This window comes from Oncorhynchus gorbuscha, linkage group LG05, assembly GCF_021184085.1.
Source record: "Oncorhynchus gorbuscha isolate QuinsamMale2020 ecotype Even-year linkage group LG05, OgorEven_v1.0, whole genome shotgun sequence".
Taxonomy (NCBI): domain Eukaryota; kingdom Metazoa; phylum Chordata; class Actinopteri; order Salmoniformes; family Salmonidae; genus Oncorhynchus; species Oncorhynchus gorbuscha.
In genome coordinates this window covers 21,222,628-21,242,627 of record NC_060177.1, presented here as the reverse complement: position 1 = coordinate 21,242,627, position 20,000 = coordinate 21,222,628, and the positions used below count along the sequence as shown (strand labels likewise).

Sequence of the window (20,000 nt, the reverse complement as noted above, 5' to 3'; positions counted from 1 at the left end):
GCACTGCTAGAGCCTTCCTCCTCTCCAGCACCTCCAGATTCTCCCATCTGTCCAGAGCTGCTAGAGTCTCCCGCCTTTCCAGAGCTGCTAGAGTCTCCCGCCTGTCCAGAGCCGCCAGTCTGCAAGGAGCTGCTAGAGGACCCAGTCTGCAAGGAGCCGCCAGAGCCGCCAGTCTGCAAGGAGCCGCCAGAGCCGCCAGTCTGCAAGGAGCCGCCAGAGCCGCCAGTCTGCCAGGAGTCGCCAGAGCCGCCAGTCAGCCAGGAGCCGCCAGAGCCGCCAGTCAGCCAGGAGCCGCCAGTTAGCCAGGAGCCGCCAGAGCCGCCAGTCTGTAAGGAGCCGCCAGAGCCGCCAGTCTGCAAGGAGCTGCCAGAGCCGTCAGTCAGCCAGAAGCTGCCAGAGCCGTCAACCAGCCTGAGCTACCTCTCGGTCCTTAGATACCCCTCAGTCCTGAGCTACCCCTCGGTCCTTACTTGTATGGGAGTCCAGACGGCAGCATTAACTTTTGCCTTGAATTTGTATCCATTCCATGCAGCCATTAAAAGAGAGACAACTGGCAGAATTGTGTCCAGAGCCTTGTCTTCCAACTCCACCTTACCAGAACACAACGCAGAAAGGTACCGGTACAGAGCAGGTTACACATACATTTTATGTATAGTTGGTTCCGGCAATCGAAGCCACTTACCTGGTGTTACAAGTGTCATGCTCTACCAACTGAACTACAAAGGACCAACCCATTCTCTCTTTATGATGAGCACAACATTCATCAAAGTTATCGCCACTCCCCCTTACAGCCTCTACCACTACTACTCATTCCTCTAATCTCCTCTCTGGCATGGTGATGTGTGTGAGTGTACTTTATCTACTGCTGTAGTTACTATGAATATCTGTGGTGGGCCAGCTAACGCCAGGAAAGATAACGATGTGTGTGTGTGAAAATTTCACTCAAGTGCCGTACAACTCCAAAGATACTCCATCTCTGAGGAGCGAGACATCGGCGGGTGCAGGACAGAGAGTTTGGGGTTTGAGTGGCTCGGTAATCTCTCTGTATCTCCAAACTCGACATGACCCGCTCTTTCCTCACCACTTATTGCAGATGGGTGGATGTGATAAGAACGGGTAAACACACTTGGGCCGCATGTTTTCCAGTACACGTGTTCGCTTCTCAAATCATTCCCTGGTGCCTCCACAGCTACTTTACAAATAATGTCCCCCATGTGTTAGGGCTCCAGGGCTGTGCGGGACTGGGGGACTGGGCTCAGTGCCCAGTCTGAAACCCTGTCAGGACGGCAGTAAATTTTCCCTTGTTTTCAGCCATTGTAATTTAGGGTCCAGATGTGCAGGAGACTGAGGACAGAGTCAGATAAACAGCTCGTTACATATTTATTTTCCATACATATTACACTACATGGATTTCTGTTCTCTCCACCACCCCAGGGCAACACAACAAATCAAAAAAAGAGGTTTAGTGGATATGCAACTTTTGTGTATTGAGATTCAGGGAATGTAACATTTATCTGAATTAGGAAACATTGAATGTAGAATTAGATGAATAGACTAAAAATATCACCCATACCCAGGGCCCCTCTGCTTACTAAGCAGAACATCCATCCCACAGGTATAACCATCATGCATTATAGCACTTATGCCATAATGAGTAGCTCCAATAAGAAGAGTGTCACTCATCTAGAATATATGCTGTTGCATCTGCTAGAGTTACCTGGATCACTCTTCATCCACAACACCTTCCACAGCACCTTCCACAGTACCATCCACAGAGAACAGTGACTGAAAAACAGTTGGCTGTGTAAGGCCATGTGATGCTCCATCCTCATGGAGGCTTGAGGCTGTCCTAAAATTGGCAGCGTACCTCCGACCACAGTGACTGTTGGATAAGCGGGTCTGTACTAATTAGAAATATAATGGGAGATGAAGGGACACTGTTGGATGGGGTGGGAGGGCTGATTGGGAGATCTGCTTCAATAGTCTTCTGTGGAAGGATTGCTTACTGTGTGCTGTACAGTATGTGCTTTGTGTGGTAAGATACAGTTTATCTGTGTGGTGGACAGAGACCACAGGTCATACAAGAACAGAGTTAGTGAAATGTGGAATATGTTTATGGTCATGAATGGTGAGCTGAACATATAGATGCTATGATATTTTTCAACATATAGCTGAAGTCGGAAGTTTATGTACACTTAGGTTGGAGTCATTAAAACTCGTTTTTCAACCACTCCACAAATTTCTTGTTAACAAACTATAGTTTTGTCAATTCGGTTAGGACATCTACTATGTGCATGACACAAGTAATTTTTCCAACAATTGTTTACAGACAGATTATTTCACTTATAATTCACTGTATCACAATTCCAGTGGGTCAGAAGTTTACATTCACTAAGTTGACTGTGCCTTTAAACAGCTTGGAAATTTCCAGAAAATGATGTCATGGCTTTAGAAGCTTCTCATAGGCTCATTGACATAATTTGAGTCAATTGGAGGTGTACCTGTGGATGTATTTCAAGGCCTACCTTCAAACTCAGTGCCTCTTCGCTTGACATCACGGGAAAATCAAAAGATATCAGCCAAGACCTCAGAAAATAATTGTAGACCTCCACCAGTCTGGTTCATCCTTGGGAGCAATTTTCAAATGCCTGAAGGTACGACGTTCATCTGTACAAACAATAGTACACACGTATAAACACCATAGGACCACGCAGCTGTCAGGTAGAATACATGTTCTGTCTCCTGGAGATGAACGTTCTTTGGTGTGAAAAGTGCAAATCAATCCCAGAGCAACAGCAAAGGACCTTGTGAAGATGCTGGTGTCACGCCTTGGTCATTGTATCTTGTGTTTTTGTTGTATGTTTGGGTAGGCCAGGGTGTGACATGGGTTTATATGTTGTATTTCGTATTGGGGTTTGTATTAATTGGGAGTGTGTATTATTAGGGGTGTGTCTAGTTAGGCTTGGCTGCCTGAGGCGATTCCTAATTGGAGTCAGCTGATTCTCGTTGTCTCGGATTGGGAACCGGATTTAGGTAGCCTGAGTGCGCGTTGTATTTCGTGGGTGATTGTACCTGTCTCTGTGTTAGTCACCAGATAGGCTGTAATTAGTTTCACTCGTTTGTTGTTTTCTTCTTCAGTTATTTCATGTACTGCATTATCTTCATTAAAAGTCATGAGTAACCTACACGCTGCATTTCGGTCTGACTCTCTTCAAACAACAGACGAACTACGTTACAGAATCACCCACCACCATTCACAGACCGAGCAGCGTGGGAACTGGCAGGATCTGAAGGTGGACGTTATGGACAACAGAAGCAAGGAGTATACTACGTGGGAAGAAATCGACAGGTGGGCGGCCGACCCAGAGCGAGTGCAGAAGCCCGCCTGGGATTCCTACAGCAATGCGAAGAGGGCTATACACGTATGGAATCGAAAAGGAAAGCACGGCTTTACAGAGCGAAAACCGTAGGTAACGGGGGAAAGCGCAGAGTGAGAGTGGCAGAGTCAGGAGTCAGACCTGAGCCTACTCTCCCTGTTAATTGTGAGGGGCAGCAATATGAGGACTTCTGGTCTTGGGAGATGATATTAGATGGTAAAGGACCCTGGGCGCAGCCGGGAGAATATCGCCTTCCCAAGGAGGAAATAGAAGCAGCTAAAGCGGAGAGGCGCAAGTATGAGGAGGCAGCACTGCGACGCGGTTGGAAACCGGAAAGTCACCCCAAAAAAATTATTGGGGGGGGTTAAAAGGGAGAATAGTTATGCCAGGTAGGAGACCTGCGCATACTCCCTGTGCTCACCATTGGGCTAGAGAGACCGGGCAGGCACCGTGTTATGCTATGGAGCGCACGGTGTTTCCAGTGCGGGTGCAGAGCCAGCTGCGACACATACCAGCCCTTCCTATTGGCCGGGCTAGAGTGGGCATCGAGCCAGGTAAGCTTGGGCAGGCTCGGTGCTCAAGAGCTCCAGTGCGCCTGCACGGTCCGGTCTATCCAGAGCCACCTCTACACACCAGTCCTCCGGTAGCAGCTCCCCGCACCAGGCTTCCTGTGCGTGTCCTCGCTCCAGTACCACCAGTTCCAGCACCACGCACCAGGCCTCCAGTGCGCCTCGCCTGTTCATCACAGCCAGTGCTTTTCTCCCCTCCTGCGCTATCGGAGTCTCCAGCCTGTTTAGCGCAGCCAGAGCCTTTCTCCTCTCCTGCGCTGCCGGAGTCTCCTGTCTGTCCAGCGCCACCAGTGCTCCCAGTCGGCCCAGCGCGTCTAGTGCGCCTCGCCTGTTTAGCGCAGCCAGAGCTTTTCTCCTCTCCTGCGCTGTTGGAGTCTCCCGCCTGTTCAGCGCAGCCAGAGCCTTTCTCCTCTCCTGCGCTGCCGGAGTCTCCTGTCTGCCCAGCGCCGCCAGTCGGCCCAGCGTCACCAGTCTGCCAGGATCCACCAGAAGTGCCAGTCTGCCAGGATCCGCCAGAAGTGCCAGTCTGCCAAGATCTTCTAGATCGCCCAGACAACCTGAATCATCCAGTTCCACCAGCCAGCCAGGATTTACCGGAGCCTACTACCTGCCTGAGCTTCCTCTCAGTACTGAGCTTCCTCTCAGTACTAGGCTTCCTCTCTGTACTGGGCTGCTTCTCAGTACCAGGCTTCCCCTCAGTACCGGGCTGCTTCGGTCCCGGGCTGCTCCTCTGTCCCAGGCTTCCCCTCTGTCCCGGGCTGCCCTCTGTCCCGGGCTGCCCCTCTGTCCTGAGCTGCCCTGCTGTCCTGAGAAGCCCCTCTGTCCCGGGCTGCCCCTCTGTCCTGAGATGCCCCTCTGTCCTGAGCTGCCCTGCTGTCCTGAGATGCCCCTCTATCCTGAGATGCCCCTCTGTCCTGAGTTGCCCCTCTGTCCCGAGCTGCCCCTCTGTCCCGAGCTGCCCCTCTGTCCCGAGCTGCCCCTCTGTCCCGAGCTGCCCCTCAGTCCTGAGCTGCCCCTCGGTCCCGAGCTGCCCCTCAGTTATGTGGGGATCAGGGTGAGGACTATTAGGCCATGGTCGGCGGAGAAGGTGGATTATACTAGGACGCGAAGGGGAGGAACTAGGACATTTATAGAGTGGGGTCCACGTCCCGAGCCAGAACCGCCACCATGGACAGACGCCCACCCGGACCCTCCCTATGCTCTTGAGGTGCGTCCCGGAGTCCGCACCTTAGGGGGGGGTTCTGTCACACCTTGGTCATTGTATCCTGTGTTTTTGTTATATGTTTGGGTAGGCCAGGGTGTGACATTGGTTTATATGTTGTATTTCGTATTGGGGTTTGTATTAATTGGGAGTGTGTATTATTAGGGGTGTGTCTAGTTAGGCTTGGCTGCCTGAGGCGATTCCTAATTGGAGTCAGCTGATTCTCGTTGTCTCGGATTGGGAACCGTATTTAGGTAGCCTGAGTGCGCATTGTATTTTGTGGGTGATTGTACCTGTCTCTGTGTTAGTCACCAGATAGGCTGTAATTAGTTTCACTCGTTTGTTGTTTTCTTCTTCAGTTATTTCATGTACTGCATGAGTAACCTACACGCTGCATTTCGGTCTGACTCTCTTCAAACAACAGACGAACTACGTTACAGCTGGAGGAAACAGGTACAAAGTATCTATATCTACAGTAAAATGAGTCCTATATCGACATAACCTGAAAGGCCGCTCAGGAAGGTAGAAACCACTGCTCCAAAACCGCCATAAAAAAGGCAGACTACGGTTTGCAACAGCACATGGGGACAAAGATCATACTTTTTGGAGAAATGTCCTCTGGTCATAATGACCATCATTATGTTTGCAGGAAAATGGGGGAGGCTTGCAAGCCGAAGAATACCATCCCAACCTTGAAGCACAGGGGTGCCATGCGGTGGAGGTGCTTTGCTGCAGGAGGGACTGGTACACTTCACAAAACAGATGGCATCATGAGCTTGGAAAATATGTGGATACATTGAAGTAACATCTCAAGACATCAGTCAGGAAGTTAAAACTTGGTCGCAAATGCCCTGACCTCAATCCCATAGACAATTTGTGGGCAGAATTGAAAAAGCGTGTGCGAGCAAGGAGGCCTACAAACCTGACTCAGTTACACCAGTTCTGTCAGGAGGAATGGGCCAAAATTCACCCAACTTATTGTGGGAAGCTTGTGGAGGGCTACCAAAAACATTTGACCCAAGTTAAAAAATGTAAAGGCAATGCTACCAAATACTAATCGAGTGTAAGTACACTTCTGAACCACTGGAAATGTGATGAAAGAAATAAAAGCTGAAATAAATCATTCTCTCTGCTATTATTCTGACATTTCACATTCTTAAAATGAAGTGGTGATCCTAACTGACCTAAGACAATTTTTAGTAATATGAAATGTCAGGAATTGTGAAAAACGGATTTTAAATGTATTTGGCTAAGGCGTATGTAAACTTCCGACTTCAACTGTACAGTAGCAGGGATTCAAATTATTCTAAATTCCATTTACCTGCTCAATTGGTTGGGGAAAAATGCTAATTTATATGCAAATGCTAAATTCCCTCACTGTAGTGTCTGCATTATGGTACAGCATACTATATGCCAACACAACCCATAACAGGTAACATAACACATTACCCCTATTATCATTCACAATACAACAGTCTACTGTGTATGTTCATCCAGGCTCTTTTCTCTGTGTGCAGTGAGGCATGGCCCGTGCCAGGACCAGGCAAAATGAGCACATACCAGCGTGCCATGATTTGGCCCCCCTGCCTCTCTCTCATTTCATTTGATCCTGTGGTGCTGCCAGTCTCAGCCCGCGTTCCTAGAGACACACTCACCAGATTAATGCCCCTTAATTAACAGTACAAAGTGACTAATTGGGGAGCATGTCAGAGGTATGTGTATAATTTGCACATTAGTAATGATAAGTTTGGGGAGATCCCCAGTGTCAGAACACATTTAACTGCAACAGTGAATTATAGATACTGGTTGTTAATGCCACAGTAATTATACACACATAGAGAGGGCACACACACACACAAACATGCATAGACATACACACACACACACACACACACACACACACTGAAAGGGTTGCTATACCTATGTTTTACATATCACCTCTAAGCTAAAAATGTCAGCTAAATTCTGTGTTTGCTTAAACATTCCACAGTCTAAACTGCAATTTACAGCAGCGCTTTACAACACACCTGATTTTGTCCTTGTCTTCCCAACCTAATATTAATACACCAACCAAATAGTCATTAACCAGTGCAGGGCCAAACAAGTTAAAAACATGAACCAATCATTAAATGACAGTTATTAGTTATTAGTGATTTTGTTCTTGTCAGTAGAAACCAGTTACCCAGTATGTGTAATTCCTAGCTACCATTAGAGAAGCAGTGAAGATTAAGGTATGGTTAACCACAAAACATGGAAACATACAGGTGTTCAGAGACAGTCAACCTTAGGCCTATCAATACCAGGCCAAATCTAAGGCTGTATGTCTGTGTGTGTGCGGGTGTGCATACATCTTAGTGTATATGTGTGGGTGTGCATACCTCTTAGTGTATATGTGTGGGTGTGCATACCTCTTAGTGCATATGTGTGGGTGTCCATACCTCTTAGTGTATATGTGTGGGTGTGCATACCTCTTAGTGTATATGTGTGGGTGTGCATACACATCTGTTTGTGTGTGTTTGTGTGTGCATGAATCTGTGCCCCGTAAAGATGGCTGCTGTATGGGCCATCGCCAGACGTCTGTGGCCACACAGAGAGAAGCAGCAGGGGGCCGTCTCTTCCCCTAGTTTACAGCCCTCTGTGGAAGGAGGCTCATTCTCTCCCCTGACTGTCTGCTCCTGCTGCTGTTGGCTGCACTCTTTATTTTGCTGCTTATGCTACGGATGCTAATATTAGATCAACCTGGACTACTGCTCGATAGAAAATGCTTTATGCTCGTTAAAATAATTGCTCTCAGTTTTCCAACCCATAAAATTGCCTTTGTAATTTGGTGAGGAATGTATCTTCTGAGACAATCACTCTCAGGCCGGAGCGATGGCAACAGTTTTAATTAGTGGCATCGGATTTCCACTGAAATGAATCCTGGGTTCTGCGCATAGCGGTAATTGTTGGATAATAGTCTTATTAATTCTGCCACACTAAAGGGGGTGAACAACAGCTCCACACCCCACGCACTTCTTCGGGGTAATTTGGGCATTCCGACTTAATGGAATTCCGATGCAATGAATACGTGGCTACTCATTTTATACAAGCACTCTCTCTCCAAAGGATGGAAACATGGGCGACTGCCGGGAGCATCCCGCTGTTCGGCTCACAAAGACCGGGCTCCCTTAGTCCCGCTGAAGAATTCCGGAGTGCCACGGGGCTGCCGGCCCACGCTGGTCACCGCGGTGGGCTTTCACAGGAGCGGACCTCGCTGCTGTAATCCCATAATCCTGCTGCACGGGGGTCGGGGGGGGGAGGGAGAGTGGGGGGGAGAGAGCTTTAATTAAGATCTGGAGTGGTGGAGGTGAGGGGGAGAAAGGAGAAGTGTGGGGGTGAGAAGGGGGAACCATGTCAGGTTGACTTTGCGATGTGGAGTGAGAGGGCTACTTGTTCAGGGCAGGGGCAGACCCACATTACTCCTGGTCCTTCATTGTTCCTTTATATTCAGAGAGCCTCTTACATTCAAGCCTCTACGTGGTCTGTGGTCAGAAACAGCAGTGTGTGTCTCAATGTTTTCCCCCAAACCAGCTGTATCACAAAATAAGTCTCATGCTTATGTATTTTACAAACATGTTCAACATGTACATTTGTCTGAAGTGGATTCAATTTAAAGTACTTACATGTTAATAACAGTTCACATGCTTTCCTCAATGATCTGAGTAAAATAAACAATATTGTTCTAGCCAATGTAGTTGGGATTGAGTTCCCTTAGGCGATCATGTAATTCCATTGTTGACGGCATGGGGCCACTGTCCTGTGTCGATGTGTGTTGTTCGTTTAACATGCTTAACCCTGTAGAGGAGGAATAGTTTACGTTCCAAAATGGTGAAAGTCACACGGTGGAGCTTCAGATGTTGTCAAACTCCATATTACTTGCTATCATTTTGTAAAAGCATTGTCTGTAAGTCAAATTAATCATAACACATTTGACATTGAATTCATGATTTGTAAATAAGAATTTGTTTTTAACTGACTTCATGATGATATTTTGTACAGATGATCGTTTTAAAGAGATTTCTGAATCTAATAGCCCCATGGATACCTGTTCAGTGCATTTGACCGTGTCATGTTTTTGGGGAATTATTTACATCTGATTTAATGCATAATGCTGCTTATTTCTGTGTTTATGAACATGTGAGAATTAAGCCTAGCTAGCATACAATAAGTCCTAATTGTTATTTTCTTTCTATATTTCAGTTTGAGTCATTTCAGTCACAATTAATGTATCTACGAAGTGGCGGCAATAGATTATCCTTCAACACTACAGTAGCTGTACCGGGTTTCTCTATCTGCTAAGCTTAAGGAGGGGACTCTTTTGCGAGGGGCAGAATAAATATGGTAATTATATATAAATGGATCATTCTATTTGAAGTGTCCTAATGTGCATTGGTAGTAAAAAGCATAATACTAATGCTGTGCTGTAGAACCTGGTCTAAAATGAAATGTTACAGGGCCAACTCTCACTCGCTCTCTCCGTAATGAAATGACATCACTTCAGTACAAATCCCTTTACTTCCCCCACCTGGCCCCCCTCCCTCAGTGGGATTTCATTTCCTGCAGTTAGCCTGCATTATTGCCTCCTCTCCGGGGCTATTGATTTTACTGAATATGGTTATTACAATGCAAAAGCCTGCTAGCTCTCCAACCATTCATTCTACAGCATCTCACAGCAACCAATACCTCTCAGATCGGCATTAAGTTTAGCTGGAAAACATTCATTTCTGTTTAGACGATCAATATTGCTTACAGACTAATTGGAATATTATTAATCTAATATGATTGTAACATTTTGTGTAATATGGATGTTCTACTCTTAGGAAAGTAGGGGAAATAGCTAAACAATTGTTTGAATATTGGGATATCGGCTGTGTGTGTGTGTGTGTGTGTGTGTGTGTGTGTGTGTGTGTGTGTGTGTGTGTGTGTGTGTGTGTGTGTGTGTGTGTGTGTGTGTGTGTGTGTGTGTGTGTGTGTGTGTGTGTGTGTGTGTGTGTGTGTGTGTGTGTGTGTGTGTGTGTGTGTGTGTGCATATCCTGCGTCTATATTTTAACCAATGTGTGTAAATAGGAATTGCACTTATATATTATATTCCGTAATGCAGCGATAGTTATGGACCCAATGAGAGTCCAATTATTTGTCCTTCAGGTTACTCCAGCTCCCTTCCACCCCATGCCCAGCTGAGAGTTTGTCAGGGCAGGGCGTAGGTAGGGCGGGATACTAAGGGGCCTCCAGGGCCAGAAAGCAGGAAGCAACTGGGGTCTTCTTGGGGTCCTCCTGGTGCCGGCAGATACGCCCGGCCTGCTTTAATCCAATCACACACTGACAGCAGGGCGGCCTCAGCTCTGCCTGATGGATATTGCTCATGTCAACACCGTGCCACAGATCCCAAGCTCTCCTATCAGGAGCATGACCTTGCCCTCTGTGTGTGTTTGTGTGTATGTGCATGTGATGTGTGTGCGTGTATGTATGTATGTATGTATGTATGTATGTATGTATGTATGTATGTATGTATGTATGTATGTATGTATGTATGTATGTATGTATGTATGTATGTATGTATGTATGTATGTATGTATGTATGTATGTATGTATGTATGTATGTATGTATGTATGTATGTATGTATGTATGTATGTATGTATGTATGTATGTATGTATGTACATGTTTCTTTGTGTCTAGTATGTGTGTGGAGGGAATAGATCTCAGTGTGGCCCCTCTGATGACTTACTTCAGTTTCATAATGTTGGTTTTGTGTGGCATGGTCCTCATTCCCCTTATGACAGATAGCATCCCCCTCACATCTATCTGTTTTTCCCCACACACAGATTCATCGAGCAGGGGCTTCACTTCGGGCACTTCCTCAGAGGTTTCCACCACTCCTGGTGTACCCTTTTGAGTATGATCTTGACCTTTGATCTTGTCCCCTTTGAGTATGGTGATCTTGACTTGTGTCATTTATTAGCTCCTGTATACATTAATACAGCTGTTTACTTCTGTGAGAGTACCAGGGCAATGTCACCACCGACCACATGACATGACACTAAACAGGTAACACATTAACTCTCCATGGACTGGATCCATCAGATTATTGTGACACAGTTCATACTGACAAAAACAGGTTATCACACAGGAAAAGTCCAATTCTAAAGTCATTTGTACATAGCAACATAACAAACTGTATAGGTATAAATATACTGTAGATAATCAGACTACTCTTATATCACCTCTCACAGATTCATATGGGGTGGCAGGTAGCCTAGTGGTTCGAGCGTTGGACTAGTAACCGAAAGGTTGCGAGATCGAATCCCTGAGCTGACAAGGTAAAAGATTGTCCTTCTGCCCCTGAACAAGGCAGTTAACCCACTGTTCTTAGGCCATCATTGGAAAATAAGAATTTGTTCTTAACTGACTTGCCTAGTTAAATAACGTTAAAATAAAATATCAGTCAGGTTGGCAAAGGGGAGACCATATGTTGTAGTGCCTGTATGTTATCATAAACTGACATATAGAGATCATATGTCATCCACACAATGGTATCCTCACTGTAAGTGCAGATTGATAAAATGAAAAGTTCCTTTCCCTAACTACCCTCATCAGATCCGATGTATCTATCTCCACAGACACAGTTACATCAGGCGTGACAAGAAGCACACTCTCTCCCAGTTATATGTCAGAGGATAACTGTGAGCCCCGGGTGTTCCCTGGAGTTGTCCTTTGCTCTGCATTGGGAACCTTTGAGATGTCATTGGATTTTATCGCCCTGTAAAAGAATGCTGTTAGGGCCAGCCGTGCGCATCATGTGATTACAGCTTGGTATTCGGAAGGGGCAATAAGAGAGAGGCATCTCTGGTCGAAGAAGAGGCAGGGATCTGGAATAAAGTGGCTTGGTTGTATTTCAGTGGGATAAAGAACACATAAGAGTTATGGCAGTAAACCTTCAGTTTCACTATGAGCTGCAGGTACAGTATCACAGCTAATCTGAGGCAGTTTGTGTGGGACTTTAATCTGAGATCTTATGTCTAGCAGTTCAGCACCTACATTACTACACCAGGAGGTTTCTGCTGTTAATTAACAAAGGATGTTATATTGTGTTTGTCATGTGCTAGGTTAACATCGATATTCAATAGTGTTATGAGTAGCTTTCATGGCCAAGCTACAGTAGAGGCTCCAATGGGAAACGGTAGGCCTGTATATGATTTCACCAACATGCATTAAATCAGAGATCTAGAGTTATTCTCTGGCCTCCGTGAGAGGAAGAAGAGGATTCACAGAAAAACCCCAATAATTAGCTGAGCTGATGTAAGGCTGATGGTAAAACTAAACTACATTACATTTAGCACTCATTCTAAAGGCTCACAAACCCACATCTAAATGGATAAAAGCAGGGCCTTAGAATGAAACAGAAATACATTTAGTCTCCTTCTGAGCGCTGAATACAGAAACTCAAAGCGAACGGGTTGTAAATGAAGAGATTCATTCATTACGCCGACTGTGAAGCTAGGTAGTATCAGTTGATAAGAGCAGGTTGAACACTAGATGATTCCCCAGTTCCCAGGTGGGATTACTCCCCTAATCTCTTCTGTCATATCCAGTGATGGCCCAAATCTCCACTCGCTCTGAGGGACTTTCAACCTGTCAATTCAAATGAGCGGGGTCTTAACCAACACCTCTCTCCCACTCGCAGAGCGCTCACATGCACTGAATCTTGTTTAACATGGGCCATGTAGCGTCTGCTAGCGGTATGCATGCTAAAGCCAGGAGATCAGAGACTCAGCCTGTGAGCATGTGTGTGTGTGTGCATGTACAGTGTGTGTGTGTGTGTGTGTGTGTGTGTGTGTGTGTGTGTGTGTGTGTGTGTGTGTGTGTGTGTGTGTGTGTGTGTGTGTGTGTGTGTGTGTGTGTGTGTGTGTGTGTGTGTGTGTGTGTGTGTGTGTGTGTGTGTGTGTGTGTGTGTGTGTGTGTGTGTGTGTGTATGTTTTTGTCCCGTGTGTACTGTAAGTTCAACTTTATAAACTACTAAAAGGGCTTGATGAGACTGATCACCATCAACCCACAAACATATTTACAGACATTACAGCATAGTAACTGCATTCCTCCTTATGACTCAAAGATACATGATCAGTTTCACTGGAATATCCCTGTAAATGACTCATGTTGAAGAAACTACACAGAGTTGAGATAACACGTACAGTAGATATACCCATAACTGGGAAGTGTTTTGAAAGCCCAGCCCATGATTCCATAGGATATAAAAGTACTGACAAAGTGTTGCTCTTCTAATCTGCAGGTAGGGTTAAGGGTCTGAGGGTAGGAACACTGCATCTCTTATCATTATCATAAATCATAGTATTTAGTCATTCAATATTACGCTGTCCCCCAGGACCAAAGTCTGTTGACAGGAGCGCTGTAGCTTTACATAGCACCTCCAAATCCATACCGAATCAATTTTTAATTGGTAAATAAATGCAAAATGCATGCTAACAGGCGACTGTGGTGGTGCTCCTGAATGCTTGAATATCATTCTGAACATGATGTGCCCGTTATGGATTATGTATCAATGTGTGTTTCCAAGGTGATTTATAATAAGCAAAGCGTCCAGTCTTTTGATGAAGCATCATGGATACTCTTGAACTGACATATTACTTCATGTAGCCCTGGTACAATGTGATGCCTTGTATACCTGTGAACCAAATAGAATGTGATCCAAATAGTTTTTTAAAACAAAAGGTTTTAACCTGACCATTTTGAAAGGATGAGAAATAGCATTGTTTTAAATGGTAATGTATTTCAACATAATGTATTTAATTGCTTTTAAGAGTTTACAAATCAAGCAACGTAGCAAATAAGAATACAAACAAAGTACAACTTGACCAAATTCCCTTTAAAAAACAGTGGTATGTATAACAGATATCTCAGACACATTAGTAAAGCCAATGTATGATTACAGTTCCTTAAATTCTCTCATTTTAATCAATTGTACAACGGAGAAGGGCAGTGCTCGGTGTCAAATCCTGACAATGTCCAATCTCATATTTTGCAATATTATCACTGTCACTTTATTGCATAAGAACTATGTCAATTGTAGTGTATAGATACATGTAAAAACAACACAAGTACGTATGGTTGTCATCATTTAACAATAGTAAGTTGTTTCTGTTTGCTACAGATAATGATGTCTCACAGAAATCATCCTTAGAGCTACTTATTTCCCAACTATTTTCTGCTACAATAGTAAGTGACACTCGTCACATAAAAGAGTGACGGTCTCTCAAAAGGAATGGATAGTCATGCAGGGCCCATACCGGCCAGAGGGTCATATAGGAGTAGGGCTCAGAGGGTCATATAGGAGTAGGGCTCAGAGGGTCATATAGGAGTAGGGCTCAGAGGGTCATATAGGAGTAGGGCTCAGAAGGTCATATAGGAGTAGGGCTCAGAGGGTCATATAGGAGTAGGGCTCAGAGGGTCATATAGGAGTAGGGCTCAGAGGGTCATATAGGAGTAGGGCTCAGAGGGTCATATAGGAGTAGGGCTCCAGGTCAAGCATAAACCCTGGGTAGAAGGGCTCATTGAATGTGGTCTGGAATGTATACAGGTGTGGCACTGTGTCAGATGAGACTCTGTAGAAGGACAAAATGCCGGCCGGCCAGTCCAGATAGACCCCAACTCTTTTGGCGGGTTGGGCATCTCCCTGGGGTTTAAGGGAGTTGTTGTGGGGGTGGGAGAGGTATATCTGTTATGCAGGTGAATGAGGACCCAAAAGCGACTTGGCGAAAACAGAGTTTTTAATCCAGAAAGAAACTTTACAAAACAAAAAGCATAATACTACTCGTAAAGACGAGAACAGACAGGAGACTTGATCGAGAACTGCAGGTTGCCTCGGGAAGGCACTTGAACCTAGCAGACTCAGACACCTGCTCACCACGCAGCATCTGAGGGAAACACGACACGACAGGGCAAAACATAGACACAGCACGGTGAATTATAGATGAGGATCCGACGGGGCAGGAACGGAAAACAAGGAGAGAAATAGGGACTCTAATCAGGGAAAAGGATCGGGAACAGGTGTGGGAAGACTAAATGATTGATTAGGGGAATAGGAACAGCTGGGAGCAGGAACGGAACGATAGAGAGAAGAGAGAGCGAGAGAGTGAGAGAGGGAGGGGAGAGAGAGGGATAGAAAGAGGGAAAGAACCTAATAAGACCAGCAGAGGGAAACGAATAGAAGGGGAAGCACGGGGACAAGACATGATAATAAATGACAAAACATGACAGTACCCCCCCACTCACCGAGCGCCTCCTGGCGCACTCGAGGAGGAACCCTGGCGGCAACGGAGGAAATCATCAATAAGCGAACGGTCCAGCACGTCCCGAGACGGAACCCAACTCCTCTCCTCAGGACCGTAACCCTCCCAATCCACTAAGTATTGGTGACCCCGTCCCCGAGAACGCATGTCCATGATCTTACGTACCTTGTAAATAGGTGCGCTCTCGACAAGGACGGGAGGGGGGAAGACGAACGGGGGTGCGAAGAAAGGGCTTGACACAGAAGACATGGAAGACAGGATGGACGCGACGAAGATGTCGCGGAAGAAGCAGTCGCACAGCGACAGGATTGACGACCTGGGAGACACGGAACGGACCAATGAACCGCGGAGTCAACTTACGAGAAGCTGTCGTAAGAGGAAGGTTGCGAGTGGAAAGCCACACTCTCTGGCCGCAACAATACCTTGGACTCTTAATCCTGCGTTTATTGGCGGCTCTCACAGTCTGTGCCCTGTAGCGGCAAAGTGCAGACCTCACCCTCCTCCAGGTGCGCTCACAACGTTGGACAAACGCTTGAGCGGAGGGAACGCTGGACTCGGCAAGCTGGGATGAGAACAGAGGAGGCTGGTAACCCAGACTACTCTGAAACGGAGATAACCCGGTAGCAGACGAAGGAAGCGAGTTGTGAGCGTATTCTGCCCAGGGGAGCTGTTCTGCCCAAGACGCAGGGTTTCTGAAAGAAAGGCTGCGTAGTATGCGACCAATCGTCTGATTGGCCCTCTCTTGCTTGACCGTTAGACTGGGGATGAAACCCGGAAGAGAGACTGACGGACGCACCAATCAAACGACAGAACTCCCTCCAAAACTGTGACGTGAATTGCGGACCTCTGTCTGAAACGGCGTCTAACGGGAGGCCGTGAATTCTGAACACATTCTCGATAATGATTTGTGCCGTCTCCTTAGCGGAAGGAAGTTTAGCGAGGGGAATGAAATGTGCCGCCTTAGAGAACCTATCGACAACCGTAAGAATCACAGTCTTCCCCGCAGACACAGGCAGACCGGTAATGAAGTCTAGGGGCGATGTGAGACCATGGTCGAGAAGGAATGGGAGCGGTCTGAGACGACCGGCAGGAGGAGAGTTACCCGACTTAGTCTGCGCGCAATCCGAACAAGCAGCCACGAAACGGCGCGTGTCACGCTCCTGAGTCGGCCAACAAAAGCGCTGGCGAATAGACGCAAGAGTGCCTCGAACACCGGGATGACCAACTAACTTGGCAGAGTGAGCCCACTGAAGAACAGCCAGACGAGTGGAAACAGGAACGAAAAGGAGGTTACTAGGACAAGCGCGCGGCGACGCAGTGTGCGTGAGTGCTTGCTTAACCTGTCCTTCAATTCCCCAGACTGTCAACCCGACAACACGCCCATAAGGAAGAATCCCCTCGGGATCAGTAGAAGCCACAGAAGAACTAAACAGACGGGATAAGGCATCAGGCTTGGTGTTCTTGCTACCCGGACGGTAAGAAATCACAAACTCGAAACGAGCGAAAAACAACGCCCAACGAGCTTGACGGGCATTAAGTCGTTTGGCAGAACGGATGTACTCAAGGTTCTTATGGTCTGTCCAAACGACAAAAAGAACGGTCGCCCTCCAACCACTGTCGCCATTCGCCTAGGGCTAAGCGGATGGCGAGCAGTTCACGGTTACCCACATCATAGTTGCGCTCAGATGGCGACAGGCGATGAGAAAAATAAGCGCAAGGATGAACCTTATCGTCAGACTGGAAGCGCTGGGATAGAATGGCTCCCACGCCTACCTCTGAAGCGTCAACCTCGACAATGAATTGTCTAGTGACGTCAGGAGTAACGAGGATAGGAGCGGACGTAAAACGTTCTTTTAGAAGATCAAAAGCTCCCTGGGCGGAACCGGACCACTTAAAACACGTCTTGACAGAAGTAAGAGCTGTGAGAGGGGCAGCAACTTGACCGAAATTACGAATGAAACGCCGATAGAAATTAGCGAAACCTAAAAAGCGCTGCAACTCGACACGTGACCTTGGAACGGGCCAATCACTGACAGCTTGGACCTTAGCGGAATCCATCTGAATGCCTTCAGCGGAAATAACGGAACCGAGAAAAGTAACGGAGGAGACATGAAAAGAGCACTTCTCAGCCTTTACGTAGAGACAATTCTCTAAAAGGCGCTGTAGAACACGTCGAACGTGCTGAACATGAATCTTGAGTGACGGTGAAAAAATCAGGATATCGTCAAGATAGACAAAAACAAAGATGTTCAGCATGTCTCTCAGAACATCATTAACTAATGCCTGAAAAACAGCTGGCGCATTGGCGAGACCAAACGGCAGAACCCGGTACTCAAAATGCCCTAACGGAGTGTTAAACGCCGTTTTCCACTCGTCCCCCTCTCTGATGCGCACGAGATGGTAAGCGTTACGAAGGTCCAACTTAGTAAAGCACCTGGCTCCCTGCAGAATCTCGAAGGCTGATGACATAAGGGGGAAGCGGATAACGATTCTTAACCGTTATGTCATTCAGCCCTCGATAATCCACGCAGGGGCGCAGAGTACCGTCCTTCTTCTTAACAAAAAGAACCCCGCCCCGGCCGGAGAGGAAGAAGGCACTATGGTACCGGCGTCAAGAGACACAGATAAATAATCCTCGAGAGCCTTACGTTCGGGAGCCGACAGAGAGTATAGTCTACCCCGAGGAGGAGTGGTCCCCGGAAGGAGATCAATACTACAATCATACGACCGGTGAGGAGGAAGGGAGTTGGCTCGGGACCGACTGAAGACCGTGCGCAGATCATGATATTCCTCCGGCACTCCTGTCAAATCGCCAGGTTCCTCCTGAGAAGTGGGGACAGAAGAAATGGGAGGGATGGCAGACATTAAGCACTTCACATGACAAGATACGTTCCAGGATAGGATAGAATTACAAGACCAATTAATAGAAGGATTATGACATACTAGCCAGGGATGACCCAAAACAACAGGTGTGAAAGGTGAACGAAAAATCAAAAAAGAAATAGTCTCACTGTGGTTACCAGATACTGTGAGAGTTAAAGGTAGTGTCTCAAATCTGATACTGGGAAGATGACTACCGTCTAAGGCAAACATGGGCGTAGGCTTGTCTAACTGTCTGAAAGGAATGTTATGTTTCCGAACCCATGCTTCGTCCATGAAACAACCCTCAGCCCCAGAGTCAATCAAGGCACTGCATGTAGCACCCGAACCGGTCCAGCGTAGATGGACCGACATAGTAGTACAGGATCTAGATGAAGAGACCTGAGTAGTAGCGCTCACCAGTAGCCCTCCGCTTACTGATGGGCTCTGGCCTCTTACTGGACATGAATTAACAAAATGTCCATCAAATCCGCAATAGAGGCACAGGCGGTTGGTGATCCTCCGTTCCCTCTCCTTAGTCGAGATGCGAATCCCTCCCAGCTGCATGGGCTCAGTCTCAGAGTCAGAGGAGGGAGATGGTTGCGATGCGGGAGCAGGGAAACACCGTTGATGCGAGCTCTCTTCCACGAGCCTGGTGACGAAGATCTACCCGTCGTTCTATGCGGATGGCGAGAGCAATCAAAGAGTCCACACTGGAAGGAACCTCCCGAGAGAGAATCTCATCCTTGACCACTGTGTGAGTCCCTCCAGAAAACGAGCGAGCAGCGCCGGCTCGTTCCAGTCACTAGAGGCAGCAAGAGTACGAAACTCTATAGAGTAATCCGTTATGGATCGATCACCTTGGCATAGGGAAGCCAGGGCCCTAGAAGCCTCCCCACCAAAAACTGAACGGTCAAAAACCCGAATCATCTCCTCCTTAAAGTTCTGGTAATTGTTAGAACAATCAGCCCTTGCCTCCCAGATAGCTGTGCCCCACTCTCGGGCCCGGCCAGTAAGGAGTGAAATGACGTAAGCAACCCGAGCTCTCTCACTAGAGTATGTGTTGGGTTGGAGAGAGAACACAATATCACACTGGGTGAGAAAGGAGCGGCACTCCGTGGGCTGCCCGGAGTAGCAAGGTGGGTTATTAACCCTAGGTTCCGGAGGCTCGGCAGGCCAGGAAGTAACAGGTGGCACGAGACGAAGACTCTGGAACTGTCCAGAGAGGTCGGAAACCTGAGCGGCCAGGTTCTCCACGGCATGGCGAGCAGCAGACAATTCCTGCTCGTGTCTGCCGAGCATGGCTCCTTGGATCTTGACGGCAGTGTTACGAGCCTCTGTAGTCGCTGGGTCCATTCCTTGGTCGGATCCTTCTGTTATGCAGGTGAATGAGGACCCAAAAGCGACTTGGCGAAAACAGAGTTTTTAATCCAGAAAGAAACTTTACAAAACAAAAAGCATAATACTACTCGTAAAGACGAGAACAGACAGGAGACTTGATCGAGAACTGCAGGTTGCCTCGGGAAGGCACTTGAACCTAGCAGACTCAGACACCTGCTCACCACGCAGCATCTGAGGGAAACACGACACGACAGGGCAAAACATAGACACAGCACGGTGAATTATAGATGAGGATCCGACGGGGCAGGAAC

At 47.1% G+C, this 20,000-nt stretch overlaps 1 protein-coding gene and 1 pseudogene across 1 annotated transcript in view; one reads left to right on the top strand and one right to left on the bottom strand.

Annotated features, from left to right (window-relative positions):
* LOC124034842 (pistil-specific extensin-like protein) overlaps window positions 1–8,409 on the top strand; it is a 106,821-nt gene extending 98,412 nt beyond the window's left edge. The window contains exons 3-4 of the mRNA XM_046348264.1: window positions 1–128; window positions 8,253–8,409. The exon at window positions 1–128 is cut by the window's left edge and continues 908 nt beyond it. Coding sequence (XP_046204220.1) covers window positions 1–128; window positions 8,253–8,409 — 285 coding nt within the window. The remainder of the gene's footprint in view (window positions 129–8,252) is intronic.
* Window positions 8,410–14,690: 6,281 nt separating this feature from the next.
* LOC124034841 overlaps window positions 14,691–20,000 on the bottom strand; it is an 8,040-nt pseudogene continuing 2,730 nt past the window's right edge.